Genomic DNA, 16,089 nt, shown 5'->3' on the forward strand with positions numbered 1-16,089 from the left:
TTTAGTTAGCAAGTGAGATTAGACAGGTATAAAAGTAACTTCAATAAAAGGAGATGTATAGAAAGCACCTGGGGAAATTAAGAGGGGCTCTAAGAGCACCATATTGATTATGATGAGTCTTCCTATTTAAAATATTAGTAATACAGTAATACCCTTTGATCTCTTAGTACTTTCTTATTATAGATAATCGTGAACCTTTTTCTATCAGAACCAAGCATTCCTTTGTCAATACCCAAGGAAATGACAAAACCACCAAAAAGCATATTTTAGTTGAGGTATAGTTGACATGTAACATTATATTACTTTCATGTGTATGACATGATGATTCAATATTTGTATATATTGTGAAACTATGACCACAGTAAATCTAGTTAACATCACTATAGACAGTTACAAAATTTTTTTCTTGTAATGAGTTTTTTTTCCCCCAGTGTTCCAAAATTCATTGTTGATACACCACACCCAGTGCTCCATGCAATACGTGCCCTCCTTAATACCCACCACCAGGCTCAACCAACCCCTTACCTACCCCCCAGAACCCTCAGTTTGTTTCTCAGAGTCCACAGTCTCTCATGGTTTGTCTCCCCCTCCGATTTCCCCCCACTCACTTCTCTCCATCTCTCCATCTCCCAGTGTCCTCCGTGTTATTCCTTATGCTCTACAAGTAAGTGAAACCATATGATAATTGACTCTCTCTGCTTGACTTACTTTGATGAGTTAAGATCTACTTTCTAACAACTTTCAAATATGCTACACAGTATTATTAACTCTAGTCACCATGCTATACATTACATTTCCATGACTTATTTATTTTATAACTGGATAAAAATACACATTTTGATCCTAGAATTAGTTGAAAGTGGTGTGTTCTTTGATGCCTCAGTCTATTACCAAGGGTCAAATTACAAATGAGGAAGCAGCATGAGTTGGAATCCATGCCCTTGATTTGGAAAGGCTGCAAACCACTGACATTCTTTTATTTTTGTAACTATTTTAGAAAATTATAATTCTCTTTATGCTGTAAAAGAACCTCAAAGTTATTGGGACATATATATGTAGTGTTTGTGACAGGGTATGTTTTTGCTCTCCTGTTTAGCACAAAACTAGTACTTCAAGGAACTTTCTGTGGGATGATAGGAATTCTAAGTAACAGCTATAATCTTAATAAAATCTTAATAAATCTTAATAAAACACAAAATGATTAAACATTTTTAAAGAAATATAAACTTAGCCTTGTCATTCTGGGAATTTAGAAAACTGGTAAGGGTTCCGAGGAAGAAATCTGTATCTGTGTGCTTCTATTGTTTGCCAGGTCCGTCTTCTCCAGCATGTTCTTCAGCATCCTTTCCAGAAGCATTCTGCCGCTGAAAAAGCAGGCTACGCCTCACCCACTCCTTCTTGGGCTAAAGACCTCAGAGTTAGCTGCTCATCTTAGTTTAGGGTAAATAAATTAAGGAATACTCTGTCATTGAATTTGACATGGAATTATCTATTTGATAAATTCTTAATGACTATCACATTTTGATGATAACGCCGCATTTCATAAAAAGGATTATGATTGCAAATATTTTTTAATCATATAAACTGGACCTATTCTTTGGAACAACTTTGTGATCATTTTTGTTCTAATGAAGAACTTCAGTGGAATAATAAAATGTGTTTGGCAACTGCGTGTGTTACTCTCAATAACTGAAAAATCTTATGGCAATCATTTTTTTTAATATTTTATTTACTTATTAGATAGAGATCACAAGTAGATCAGAGAGGCAGGCAGAGAGAGAGAGGAAGAAGCAGGCTCCCCACAGAACAGAGAGCCCGATGCGGGGCTTGATCCCAGGACCCTGGGATCATGACCTGAGCCGAAGGCAGAGGCTTTAACCCACTGAGCCACCCAGGCGCCCCTCTTGTGGCAATCTTTTAATGAACTTAGTAAGTATTCATTTAAGACATGCTAGGTACCCAGTGCTGTGGGGCACATCAGATCAGTATGTAGTTTAACTGTACTCCTAGAGCCTTTTTGTCTATTATGGTAGTTTTCAAACATTAACCAAAGTAAAGAGAATAGTATAATGAACCTGATTTGCCAGCCAGCTTCTTAATTATCAATGCGTGATCAGTGTTACTTCATCTATGTCCCTACATACTTCCCCTCATTTTTAGTTAATGTTTTAATCGAGGTATAATTTCTATATCCCCACATAAGTTCCTGGATGTGTTTCACTTAATTTACAAATATTTTTGTGTGCATCTCCAAACGTTAATGACTGAAAACACACACAATACCATTATCATATCTTAAGACAACTGAACAACTCCCTAATTCATCAAATCCAAGTACTAGTTTTTGGATTTTTCCTTTTGTTTTATAAGTCATTATCACCACTATTATCATTTTATGGTTGCTTATTTGAACTGGGATCCAAGTAAGGACTATACGTTCAAATTAGATGATAAAAGCTCTTTGAGTTTCTTTTGATACTTTTGGGTACAACCACTTGCATCTTCTTTTTCCTTCGTTTTGGTTGAAGAAAGCCGGTCACCTACCCCAGAGTGTGTCCCAGAGTGTGCATTTTGCTAGTTGCATGTCTGTGTTATTGTTTAACATGTCGTTCTGTTGCCTGTATTTCTATAAACCCTCAACTTATCGGAGGAAATACTTGCCATCAGAAGGCAATTGTGGGCACTTCCACCAACAAGTACAGATTGGCTGTTTCCTTCTGTGATATCAGCAGCCACTAACAGTCATCTCCTGGACCCACTGATTCAATAAGGTTGTCAAATGATAATCTAATCTTATCAATCGTTAGCTGGAATCCTTCTATAAAGGAAAAGTTTCTATCATTAATTATTTGGTTATCCTGAGACACGGAAAGCCAAAGAACTGGCTCCCAAGCATGCTCCAAAGACAGTCAGTAGGCTTGTTGATTGGTTTTAGTATCATGAACTCTTGAATTTAAGCACATTTTGTTTTGGACTGTTGCAGTTACTATTCTAACTGATGTACGAATTGTCCCACGTATGGCCAGTGAGGCTTTATTCATGATGGCTCCTCGTGTACACGTTCCTAGAAGGTTTTGATAGCTTTGTTTTCTTTTCTTTTTTTTTTTTTAAGATTTTATTTATTTATTTGACAGAGAGAAATCACAAGCAGATGGAGAGGCAGGCAGAGAGAGAGAGGGAAGCAGGCTCCCCGCCAAGCGGAGCCCCCGATGCGGGACTCGATCCCAGGACCCTGAGATCATGACCTGAGCCGAAGGCAGCGGCTTAACCCACTGAGCCACCCAGGCGCCCGATAGCTTTGTTTTCTGATGGGGAAAGATGTTCCAGGTTCATTGTGCATATTTCTTGCCTTAGCCCTGGAGCCAGTAATTTTTCTAAGGAGACCTCATTCAGGGAAATAATATTAGAGATCACAGTTTAGATGCTTAAAGCTTTGTGAATATTTGAAACTCTACAGAGCTTGTTAAATGATAGCCAATATCTGAGCTAAAACCTTGCCTAAAACTAAACGATATGAGCCAAGAACAAAAAAAACAAAATAGCAAAAAGATACATTATTAAAACTAACAAAAGTCCTAACCTCACAAAATTTTAATTTATTATTTTTTTGTTAATGTAACAATTGCTCATGTCAAGTAATAAATGCTCATGTAAAAATGTTTTAAATAAGTATATTGAAAAGATGTGAAGTCGTCCTTCAAGCTCTACTTCCTCCTCTTTCCTATATCCATTCTGTATCCCAGAAGTAACTATGTTTTATAAGGCTTGTATCTTTTCAGACTTCTGGTGTACATGTACATACTTGCATACCAACATACACTTATATATGTGTATAAGGCTTCTGTGACTAGAGGCATACTTGACATGCTGTTTTGTAAGCTGCCTTTTATTTAGCTAAATATATTGTTAAATATGAATATTGTGATCTCCTTCATTTGCTTTAATGGTTTAAAATATTCCATAGTATAGATATACTATATTTTGTCAAATTATTTATGTATTTGGTACTCATTTGTTTCCAGATTTTTTTCCAATATATACAGCATCCTTGTCTATGTGTTTTTGCTTTTAGAGTCCTACAAATAGAATTAATTGGGTCAAAAGGTGTATGCATTAAATTTTTAAAAAATATTTTATTTATTATTTGTTAAGTAGGCAGAGCAGCAGGCAGAGAGAGAGGGGGAAGCAGGCTCCCTGTTAAGCAGAGAGGCTGATGTGGAGCTTGATCCCAGGACCCTGAGATCATGACCTGAGCTGAAGGCAGAGGCTTAACCCATTCAGCCACCCAGGTGCCCCCATTTTTTTTTTTTAAGATTTTATTTCTTTGTCAGGGAGAAAGGGCACAAGCAGGGGAAGCAGTGGGAGTGGCAGGCAGAGGGAGAAGCACGCTTCCTGCTGAGCAGGGAGCCCCATGCAGGACTCTATCCTAGGCCCCCGGGATCATGACCAGAGTTGAAGGCAGCCACTTAACCAACTGAGCGACCCAGGTGTCTCTGCATTAAAAATGTTTATGTATACTGCCAAATTGAACCCCCAAAAGGCTTTACCAGTTGATATTTCCAATGACATATCACAATATCAGTTTCTTTATACTCTAAGCATTGGATATTATTTTATGTATTTTTTGCAGTCTGATACATGAAAATTTTATTATTTTAATATTAATTTTTATTATTCATGTAGCAAATAATTTTTGATTTTCATGTAGTAAATAGTGTTTCTTTTCTATCATTAATATTTTATTCTTGGGGCACCTGGGTGGCTCAGTGGGTTAGGCCGCTGCCTTCGGCTCAGGTCATGATCTCAGGGTCCTGGGATCGAGTCCCGCATCGGGCTCTCTGCTCGGCAGGGAGCCTGCTTCCTCCTCTCTCTCTCTGCCTGCCTCTCAGTGTACTTGTAATTTCTCTCTGTCAAATAAATAAATAAAATCTTTAAAAAAAAAATATTTTATTCTTTAATGGCACCTTTTTAAACAGGTTTTTACAAATTTTCATATATTGAATTTGGCAATTTAAAAAGTATTTTTGGATTTTATGTCTTGTTTAGTTTTGTTTATATTTTACAAAATGTATTTCCTCATATTTTCTTTTAGTATTTTTAGAATGTGTACACTTAATCCCTTTGAGATTTGTTTATTTTTACCCCATTGACAGATAATGTCCCAAAACTATTTGTCAGTTTATCCTTTTCATACATGTTTGAAACACTTTTATCATATATAAGTTCTTATATCTTTGAGCTCACTGCTAGACTTTTTTTCAGCTCTTCTAGCAATGCAAGTCTTAATTATTTTGATTGTATAGTATCAACAATTAATATAATATATTTCAACAGTTACTCTGCTATCATTAATCTTTAAAAAAAAAAAAAAGATTTATTTATTTATTTTAGAGAAGCCGGGGGAAGGGCAGAGGGAGAGACAAAATCCCGAAGCAGATTCCCTGCTGAGTGCAGAGCCCATAGCAAGGCTCCATCCCAGGACCCTAAGATCATGACCCAAGTTGAAATCAAGAGCTGGTGAACTGAGACACTCAGACACCCCCATTATTACTCCTTTAAAACATTTTCTTTGTGGAGTGCCTGGGTGACTCAGTCGGTTGAGCAGCTGACTCATGATTTCAGCTCAGGTCATGATCTCAGGGTCATGAGATTGGGCTCTGCACTGGGTGTGGAGCCTGCTTAAATTTCTCTCTCTCCTCTGCCCCTCCCCACCACTTGAGAGTACACATGCTCTTTCTCTATAAATAAAAAATAAATGTTTTTTTTGCTAGTTAATTATTTTAGTTGAATTTTTATGTGTTAATTTTCAGAAAAAAATCTTGTTGGGATATTGGTTGTTTTTTTTTTTTTTTTAAAGATTTTATTTATTTATCAGAGAGAGGGCAGGGGAGAGAGCGAGCACAGGCAGACAGAATGGCAGGCAGAGTCAGAGGGAGAAGCAGGCTCCCTGCGGAGCAAGGAGCCCGATGTGGGACTCGATCCTAGGACGGTGGGGTCATGACCTGAGCCAAAGGCAGCTGCTTAACCAACTGAGCCACCCAGGCGTCCCTATTGGTTGGTTTTATATTAAATTTATAGAGTGACTTGGAAAGAATTAACATCTTTACAACATTGAGTTTTCCCATCCAGGAACACGCTACAGGCATTCTTCCCTTTGCATAGTACTACTGTAAAAGTGGCCACACAAACTAAAACCATGCAAAGTGATCAAATAATCAATGGGAAAAATTGATTGCTTTGTGATCTTCAAAAATTTTGGTCAAAACCTTAAAAACTCTTTCACTGTTGGCTATGGATATATAGGGAAATAAAATAGTAAAACTAATAGTGCACTGTACTTTAAAACACTAGAAACATTGAGAAAGTATTTTATTTCTAAGAGACTTATTAAGAGTGGCTTGAACAATGCTTGTTGGCTTTTTTTCTTGTCATATAACTCATAATACAGAACTAGGATTTTTTCTATATCTTAGTGAGTTGCCACTATTTTTTCCATAACTCCATTTATGTTCAGTTTGAATTTGACTTTCAGTATTATCGCTTTTCATTTATGTACTGCAGTTTCATCTTTACTGGCCAATTTCCTTTTTCCAGTGATCATTTTTTTAAATAAAATGTCATGTGGGTTTACCACTGGGAGATAAGGAATCAGTGCAACTACACACTTTGCTGTCTATGCATAAGAATAACAAGTATAGAGGGGCGCCTGGGTGGCTCAGTGGGTTAAAGCCTCTGCCTTCGGCTCAGGTCATGATCCCAGGGTCCTGGGATCGAGCCCCACATCGGGCTTTCTGCTCAGCAGGGAGCCTGCTTCCTCCTCCTCTCTCTCTCTGCCTGCCTCTCTGCCTACTTGTGATCTCTGCCTGTCAAATAAATAAATAAAATCTAAAAAAAAAAAAAAAGAGTAACAAGGATAGAGCGATCAACCACTAACAGACTTTGAAAGAAGTGATATGATTGGTCACTGATCATGATAGTCATCTTTTACATAGTGATTTGTGGACTGTAATGCTAACGGTGAAGTTTGTACTTTACCCAACTGTTTGGTTATAATACCATGGTAGCAAATGTTGGGAAACTAGTGTTATTTAACTGAATTGTGGTTACTGGAACTTGTGCATGTCGGAACTATGCAAAGTAAGGGCTCTCTGTATTTGTTTCCTAACATTTTAGGTCCTGAAATAAAAATTTTACAGCTTTCTTCATATAGGCTTTGAAGATTTCTCTTTTTAAAAAACATTTCTTTTCTTTCTTTCTTTCTTTTTTTTTCTTTTAAGACTGTATATATTTATGTAAGACAGAGAGAGTGAGTGAGTCGGGTGGAGGATCACGACCCGCGCTGAAGCCACTTTAACTGCTGAGCCATCTGGGTTCCTCCAACTTTGAAGATTTCTTACATCCATTCTTAGATATGTTGTAGTTTTTGTTGTCACTGTGTTAAAAAGTGCACTTTAGTACTACATTTTCTAAATGGACTCACTGGTACATAAAACAGTTTTTGGTGTCTGTGGTTCATCTTAGCCATGTTGTTGAACATATGCAGCTTTCAATGGACTGCTTTTGTCTTCTTTGTTTTTAACTAGATATTCACAGCACCTGGGAATTGAAAATTCTTTTTGTTCAGCTGCAAATAACTGGAAGTTGACCAACACCGTCTTATCCACATAGAGGTTTGAGTCTCACAGAGGGAAGGGTATGACCAAGCGTTCCAGGCTGGTGCAGCAGCTCAGCAATGTCCTGAGGGCCCAGCCTTGCCTTTCATTCCCCCATCTCTTTATGGCATTGAGTTGGTCCTTCTCTGCTTGTTGCCTCATGGTCAGCAAATAACTGATGACCTCCAAGCTTTGATCTTTGGTCCTGTCTGGATGAAGGAAGGCAATGGGGAAGAAGGGAGGGCGCCTGTAACAGGGAAACAAAAATCCTTCCTAGAAATCCCCAACAGTCTTTTACTTACACCTCACTTCTATTTTTGCATTTCGTTGGCAAGGACTGGGTCACATGACCATTTCTGGCTGCAAAGTGGGTCTAGGAAACTATTTTTAGCCAGATATGTTGCCATTCCAACTAGATCTTCTGTTAATTAAGAAGAAAGGGAAATCTGATATGAGGTAGATGAAAATTCTTCATTTCTTCCTGTGATTATGAGACTATAGGCTTTCTGTATCCTTGTGCATCCAATTTGGTAATTCATGTGTTTCTTACAAAATTAATCCATCAAGATGCTTAATTTTGTTGACACATATTACATGTGCTATTTATTGTCTCATAATATTTAATTTCTTTCATATCTGTAATTTTGTCCCTATACTTGTTTCTAAACTTCTTAATATATGTTCTCAATCTTTTATCCTTGGTTAAATTTGCTAAACCTTAGTCTTTTATGTTGGTCTTTTCAGGTCATTTATTTGCTTTTTTTGGTGTTCTGTTTAATTTTTTAAAATTTAATTTTATTTTTTCAGTGTTTGATTTTTATTTTGTTTGTAAGTGAAATCTGATTTCTTTAGCTTTGACTTTCCTTTAATATACTCTTGGTTCATTTCTTTATTTATTTTAACAATTTTTATTTATTTGATAGAGAAATAGCACAAGTAGGCAGACCAGAAGGCAGAGGGAGAGGGAGAAGCAGGCACTCCACTAAGCAGGGAGCATGATGAGGGACTCAATCCCAGGACTCTGGGATCATGACCTGAAACAAAAGCAGCCGCTTAACCAACTGAGCCACCCAGGCACCCCAGTTTGTTTATTTTTAATTGTATTTTCTAATACGTGAAATTAAGACTATAAAATTTCTAGTGAATACTGCTTTGGCTATTCTCATTGTCATTAGTTTCTAGGTAAACTGAATTTTAAAAAAATTTATTTATTTGGGAGATAGAGATCAAGAGCATGAGCAGGAGGAAGGGTCAGAGGGAGAGGGAGAAGCAGATTCCTTGCTGAGCCAGAAGCCCAATGAGGCTCAATCCCAGGACCCCGGGATCATGACCGAGCTAAAGGCGGACACCCAACTGACTGAGCCACCCTGGCACCCCATTAATCTGCATTTTTCATATTGATTTTATTTTTGACCTGAGAGCTCTATGGTAGGTGCTTCAACTTTCCAAGTTAAGTTCCAAGCTTCTGCTTTAGTTATTAGATTTTTGAGAGAGACGTGTTACAAGTCTGAGAGTTAGGAACTGCAAGGAGATCCAGTCATGTGCTATTCTCACACTTTTGTGTTTTATTTCCAGGAGTTATACCAGGTTCTCATGATGAAGATCTGAGAAAAATGCCCTCATGTTTCCAGCAGGGAAAGTGGCCATTTTGAAATATGCCAGAGCATTTCATTCTTCTTAACAAGACCTGCCTGCAGGAAAAAATATTTTACCAAAGCCTACCTTAATGAGATTTTATCACAGCTTAACGGACCAGAGAAAAGCAAAATGCCCAACACCAGCCTCCTCTAGCCTTTCATGTCGGGGATGGGAAATACTTGACTCTAAGCCTCTGTAACCATCTCGTCCTACCTAAGAGGGAAAAAAACCTGGGAAGCAGTTGTGAAGTGCACAGACCAGTGCCCAGTGTCATAGGCTAACTAGGACATAGGATACTTTTCCTTCCCTACACCTCACCATCATATTACTAGAGGCATAGTAACCACAGTGCCTTTTACCCAACACATCACGTCCAGCTTTACAAAGAAATCACAAGGCATACTAAAAGGCAAAAAGCACTATTAAGACACATAGCAAGCATCAGAACCACAGTCAGATATGGCAGGAATGTTGAAATTCTCAGACCAGGATTTTAAAATAACCACGGTTCATATGCTAAGGGCTTTAATGGAAAAAGTAGACAACACACACAAAAATAGATGGACAATGTAAGCAGAGAGATGGAAAAATCTAAGAAAGAATAAAAAAGGATTGCTAGGGATCAAAACTATAAGTGAAAATGCCTTTGATGGTGTCATTAGTAGATTAGACACAGTTAATGAAAGAATCTCTGAACTTGAGGATATGTTAATAGAAATTTCTAAAATTGAAAAGCAAAGAGAAAAAAATACTGAAAACAAAACAGAGTATCTGAGAACTATGGGACAACTACAAAATGTATATTATACACATACTAGGAACAAAGGAAGAGAAGTAGTGACTGAGAATTTTCCCAAAATAATGCCAGAACCAAACCACAGATCCACAGTGCTCAGCAAACACCAAGTAGGATAAACCCCTCCCTGAATAACACCACCAGTACTTAAGCATATCATATTCAAAATCTAGAAAATAAAAGATAAATAAGAAATCCCAGAAGTTGTGAGAATAAAATATTTTATAAATGGAGGATAAAAGATAAGAATTAACATTTGACTTTACAAAAACCATGCAAGCAAGAAGAGAATGGAGTGAAATATTTCATGCATTGAGAGAAAAAACCCCACCAAACTAGAATTCTGTATCCTACAAACTTATCCCTCAAAAGTGAAGCACAGGGGCACCTGAGTGGCTCAGTGGGTTAAGCAGCTGCCTTCGGCTCAGGTCATGATTCCATGGTCCTGGGATCGAGTCCCACATCAGGCTTCTTGCTCAGCAGGGAGTCTGTTTCTTCTCCCTCTGCCTGCTGTTCTGCCTACTTGTGTTCTCTCTCCAACTCTCTAATAAATGAAGTGTGTAAAAAAAAAAAAAAGTGAAGGACAGATAAAGACTTTCCTAGACACAAAAGAAAGAGAGAAAAAAAAAAGAAAGAGAGGGAGAAAAGAAAAATTTGCTGCCAGCAGACCTGCCATGCAAGAAATGCTTAAAGAAATTCTTTAGGGAGAAGAAAAATATATATAAAGAAATATAAAGAAAGAAAGAGCATTAGAGAAGGAATAAGTGAACATAAAAGAAAGTTTTGTTTTTCTTATTCTTAATGAATGTAATAGATAACAGTTTGTTAAAAACAACACTAACAACAACGTCTTAGATGATTATGGCTTATATGTAAGTGCAATCAAGGACAGTAATGATATAAGAAGCAGGAGGGAGGAATAAAAAACATTGTTATAAAATACTTGCTCTGCCCATGAAGCATTGGACATGGATTAATTTTAAATATATACCGCAAACTCCAGAGAAACCACTAACAAAGTTAAAAAAAAAAAGGGGAAAAAAGTATAATTGATGTGCTAAAAAAAGGAGAGAAAATGGAATCATATAAATGTTCAGTTTAAACTACAAATGGGGGGCAACTGGGTGGCTCAGTTGGTTAAGCATCAGCTTGGGCTCAGGTCATGAGGCTAGGGTCCTGGGATTGAGTCCCACATTGGGCTGCCTGCTCAGCAGAGGGCCCGCTTCTCCCTCTCCTTCTGTTGTTCCCCCTGCTGTGTGTGCTCTCTGTTTTTGTCTCTGTCTCTCTCTCTTTCTCTGTCCCATAAATACATAAAATCTTAAAAAAAATAAAATAAAACCACAAATGGTAGAAAAAGAGTGAAAGACAAAAGGAGAAACAAAGAACAAGGGCAGCTAGTAGGAAATAGTGACAAATACGGTAGATAGTAATCCAGCTACGTGAATAATTGATTTAAACACCGGGGTCTAAATGCACCAATTAAAAGATAACGATTATCAGAGTGGGTCAAAAAGCAAGACCCAACTATATTCTGGCTACAACAAATCCACTCTAAATACAGGGATACATACAGGTTAAAATTAAAAGGGTTGATAAAAGATACACCAAGCTAACATAAACAAAAGACAGCTGGAATAGCTGTATTAATTTCGAGCAAGGAATATCAGGGATAAATAAGCATAGTACAGAATGATAAAAGGGTTTATTCTTCAAGAAGACATAACACCCGGGGCGCCTGGGTGGCTCAATGGGTTAAAGCCTCTGCTTTCGGCTCAGGTCATGATCCCAGGGTCCTGGGATTGAGTCCCACATCGGGCTCTCTGCTTAGCGGGGAACCTGCTTCCTCCTCTCTCTCTCTCTGCCTGCCTCTCTGCCTACTTGTGATCTTTCTCTGTCAAATAAATAAATAAAATATTAAAAAAAAAAAAGAAGACATAACACCCTTTAACATGTATGTGCCTAACAGCAGAGTGTGAAAACACATGAGGCAAAAACGAATAGAACTACAAGGAAAATAGATGAATCCACTATTTAGCTGAAGACTTCAACACCCTTATGTCAGAAATGGACAAATCCAGCAAGCGGAAAATTAGTAAGGACACAGCTCATCAGCACCATCAACCAACTGGATATAATTAACATCTATTGGTTATTGTATCTCATAACAGCAGAATACACATTCTTCTCAAGCTTACATGAAACATTCACCAAGACAGACCATATTTTGGGCCATAAACCACACTTTAACAAATTTAAATTTATTTATTTATGTATTTATTCTAAAAGATTTTATGTATGTATTTGCCAGGCAGAGCACAAGCTGGGGGAGCGGCCAGCAGAGAGAGATGGAGAAGCAGACTCCCCACCGGGCAGGGAGCCCGAAACAGGACTCGACCCTGGGACCCCAGGATCACGACTGGAGCTGAAGTCAGACACTCAACCAACCAAGCCACCCAGGTGCCCCAACAAATTTAAAAGAATAGAAATCATACAATGTCTGCTCTCAAAATCATGATGGAATTAAACTATAAATTAATAGCAGAAGGTACTTGGAAAATTTCCAAAACTTAGGGATTAAACAACACACTTTGAAATAACATAGGAATCAAAAAAGGAATCTCAAGAGGAATGAAACAGTGTTTTGTGAAAATGAGAATACAACTTATCAAAATCTGTGGGATGAAGTGCTTAAAGAGAAATTTATAACACTGAATGCATACAGCAAAAAAGGAATGAACTAAAACCAGTAATCTAATCTTCCTCCTTGAGAAGTTAGAAAAAGAAGAGTAAACTAAATACAAAATAAGCAGAGTAAAGAAATGAAAATTAAAGCAGAAATCAATGAAATTGAAAATTAAAGCAGAAATTAATGAAATTGGAAACAGGAAATCAATAGAGAAAATTAACAATACCAGAATCATGTGGTCACATCAACAGATGCTGAAAAAAGCATTTGACAAAATTCAACAGCCATTCATAATAAACAGTCCGAACAAACTAGGAATATAGGGGAATTTTCTCAACTTGCTAAAGAACATCTACAAAAAAGTAACACTAACATTTTACTTAATGGTGAAAAACTAGACGCTTTCCTGCTAAGGTCAGGAGCAAGGTAAGGATGTCCCCTCTCACCACTGCTTTTCAACATCATACTGGAAGTTCTTAATAAGAAAAGGAAATAGAAGGTATATAAATGGGGGAGGAATAAAATAAACTGTCTTTGTAGATGACATAATTGTATATGTAGAAAATCAAAAAACAATTGACAAAAGAAAACTAATTAGCAAGTACAGAAAGGTTGCAGGATTCAAGGTCGTATGCAAAAATCAATTGCAATTGCATTCCTATATACCAACAATGAACGAATAAAATATGAAATTAAAGATACCATTTTATTTTTTTTTAAGGTCTTATTTATTTATTTGACAGACAGAGATCACAAGTAGGCAGAGAGGCAGGCAGAGAGAGAGTGGGGGGAAGCAGGATCCCAGCTGACAGAAAGCCTGATGCTATCCCAGGACCTTGGAATCATGACCTGAGCAGAAGGCAGAGACCTCAACTCACTGAGCCACGCAGGCATCCCAAAGATACCATTTCTATTGGTTCACCAAATATGAAATTCTTAGGTATTTTATGGAAAATATACAAAATTAAGAGATATGAAGGACAGTTAGAAGGTCTGACATACATTTCATTGGACTCCAGAACTGGATAAGGAGAGGCAATATTTGAAAACAAAATATATGAGACTTTTCCAGAATAGTGAAATCCACATATTTTAAAATTAGGAGCTTCGGCAGATTCCCAAGCATTCAAATAAAAAGAAACCCACACTTAGATCCCAATAAGGAAAAGTCTTAAAATCATCCAGAGGGAGAAAGAAAAGATGACCAAAATGAAATGATAATTTGACAGCCAACTTCTCAATAGCATCATTGGAAGCTAGAAGATAGGGGGACAACCTTTTCAAAGAACTCGCTGTTATTTAGTACTTACTAAAGTTTATGTACAGCCAACCCAGAATTTTATATAGAATGACACCATCTTTCAAGAATGAGTATGTAATAAAGACATTCTAGGGGGAAAAAACCCAAGACAAAACTCAAAAACTGGACAACAATACTCTGTGTGTGTGTGTGTATGTCCAAATGAAATTCAAGTGTTCTTACATCTTGTATTGTCCTGGTTAAAATCGTTTAACTTCAGACTTTCTTAAGTATGATGTCACTTACAGGTAGCCATTGAAAGAAAAGAAACAGGGTGTAACTTTTCAATAAGAAGATTTAAAATGGAATAAGAGAAAAATCTTTAGTTACATGAAAAGAAGATAGAAAGAAAAAAGCCCCAGAAAAATCCAGACAATATAGAAAGTACAAAATAAGATATTAAAAAAGTACAAAATGAGTTATAAAAATATATAATCGTTACAGTAAGAGTTAAAAAAATAAAAATATATAATCGTTACAGTAAGAGTTAAAAGATAGTGATGGCTAGACTAGATATAAACACAACAAAATTCACTTCTATTTATAAGTGGCAAACCTGGAACATCACGATGTACAAAGTTTGACAGTAAATGAATAGAAGGATTTTTCAGGGAAATGACCGAAAAGAGTTGTATGAATATAACAAGCAAATGGTGGTCCACAGAGGTATGCCATTCAGTTTGCCAGGAAAATACACAAATTTTTATACTTAATAAAGTATCAAAATATGTAAGGCAGAACTTACCAGTACAATTAGAAGCTATTGACCAATCCACCTTCATCAAAGGGGATTTTAACACATTCTTCCAAGTAATCAATGGATCAAGCAGACTAGATATTAGGCTGTGGAAGTCTTAAGCCACCTGCCTAGGAAGGTCGTACTAAGTAACACAGGCAGTACATTGTAACTGTACACATGTGGGTCATTTATAAAAACTGACCGTATATCAAGCCATAAAGAGATCTCAAACTTCAAAGTCTCAGTTATCATTGACTTTGATAATTTCAGTATCATACCAGCCATTGTTTTTATGACTAAATAAAGTATGTAAAACACACAGTAGAAGCTTAAATGTTCATTTCCCTCTGAGACCCACTGAAAGCAGGAGAGTCTATCTCCTGGCATGTTAAATCTTGTTTCTTGTAAACTTGATCAAAACCCGTGTTTTATTTTATTTTGCTTCGCAGTTATTCTATTACCTGGATCTCTGTCCTGTTGGCAACATTATGCACAAAATTCTGGAGTTATTTTAGGTTCTGATACAGGATTACTGTCTTTTTTTTTTTTTTAAGATTTTATTTATTTATTTGACAGAGATCACAAGTAGGCAGAGAGGCAGGCAGAGAGAGAGAGAGAGAGGAGGAAGCAGGCGCCCTGCAGAGCAGAGAGCCCGATGTGGTGCTCGATCCCAGGACCCTGGGATCATGACCTGAGCCGAAGGCAGAGGCTTTAACCCACTGAGCCATCCAGGCGCCCCAGGATTACTGTCTTAATACCATAGTTCCTTCATCGCTGCCTAGATCCCAAAGCTGGTACTGCCTTCACGTCCAGATTTATGGCTACGCTTTTCATGAAAGGGGAACAAATTCTGGTACATTTTCAAGGCTGACCTAAGTAGACTCATGTGTAAGTAGTGTTTGTGAAGACTTTCCTGCAAGACACCAGAGATTCTGTTCTACTTGAATGAAAATCACACAGAGCTCCTGATCTGGTGCCTGGGCCTATTGAAAGCAAACTTCTGCCTCAAGATGAGGCAAAAGCAGCCCAGTCTCTAAGATTCCTGACTTAAAAGACCTTAATACTGGATTCTTTCTTTGATACTCACACAGCAGAGATCAAAGTTGGTCCACCGTACAGGCAAACGGAATGGAGTAGTCAACCCTTTTGTTCATTAAAACTATCAATACTTTGACTACAAAACCAGTTACTTCTTTTCAGGAGCTTTCCTAAAATTCATATTATCAAATGCTCACAAACATTTTAATGTTTGAATTTTTATATTTTTTTCCCCTGTAA

The 16,089-nt window shown here is 37.2% G+C and overlaps 1 protein-coding gene across 5 annotated transcripts in view; it reads left to right on the forward strand.

Moving 5' to 3' along the window:
• The window catches only part of LOC101691422 (protein adenylyltransferase SelO), a 56,116-nt gene that overhangs the window by 38,672 nt on the left and 1,355 nt on the right, over window positions 1–16,089 (forward strand). For 2 of the 5 annotated variants that reach the window (XM_045084958.1, XM_045084959.1), the window contains one exon: window positions 1,313–1,441. Coding sequence is in view for 3 of the 5 variants with exons in the window: in XM_013058943.2 (XP_012914397.1) it covers window positions 12,395–12,601 (207 nt within the window). In the remaining 2 variants the exon portion in view is untranslated. Of the gene's footprint in view, window positions 1–1,312; window positions 1,668–12,394; window positions 12,628–16,089 lie in introns of those variants that run through there. The other 3 variants (XM_013058943.2, XM_013058944.2, XM_013058945.2) reach the window with 3 other exon arrangements.

Source organism: Mustela putorius, unplaced genomic scaffold, assembly GCF_011764305.1.
Source record: "Mustela putorius furo isolate JIRA1106 unplaced genomic scaffold, ASM1176430v1.1 tig00000827_pilon_pilon_pilon, whole genome shotgun sequence".
Classification (NCBI taxonomy): Eukaryota; Metazoa; Chordata; class Mammalia; order Carnivora; family Mustelidae; genus Mustela; species Mustela putorius.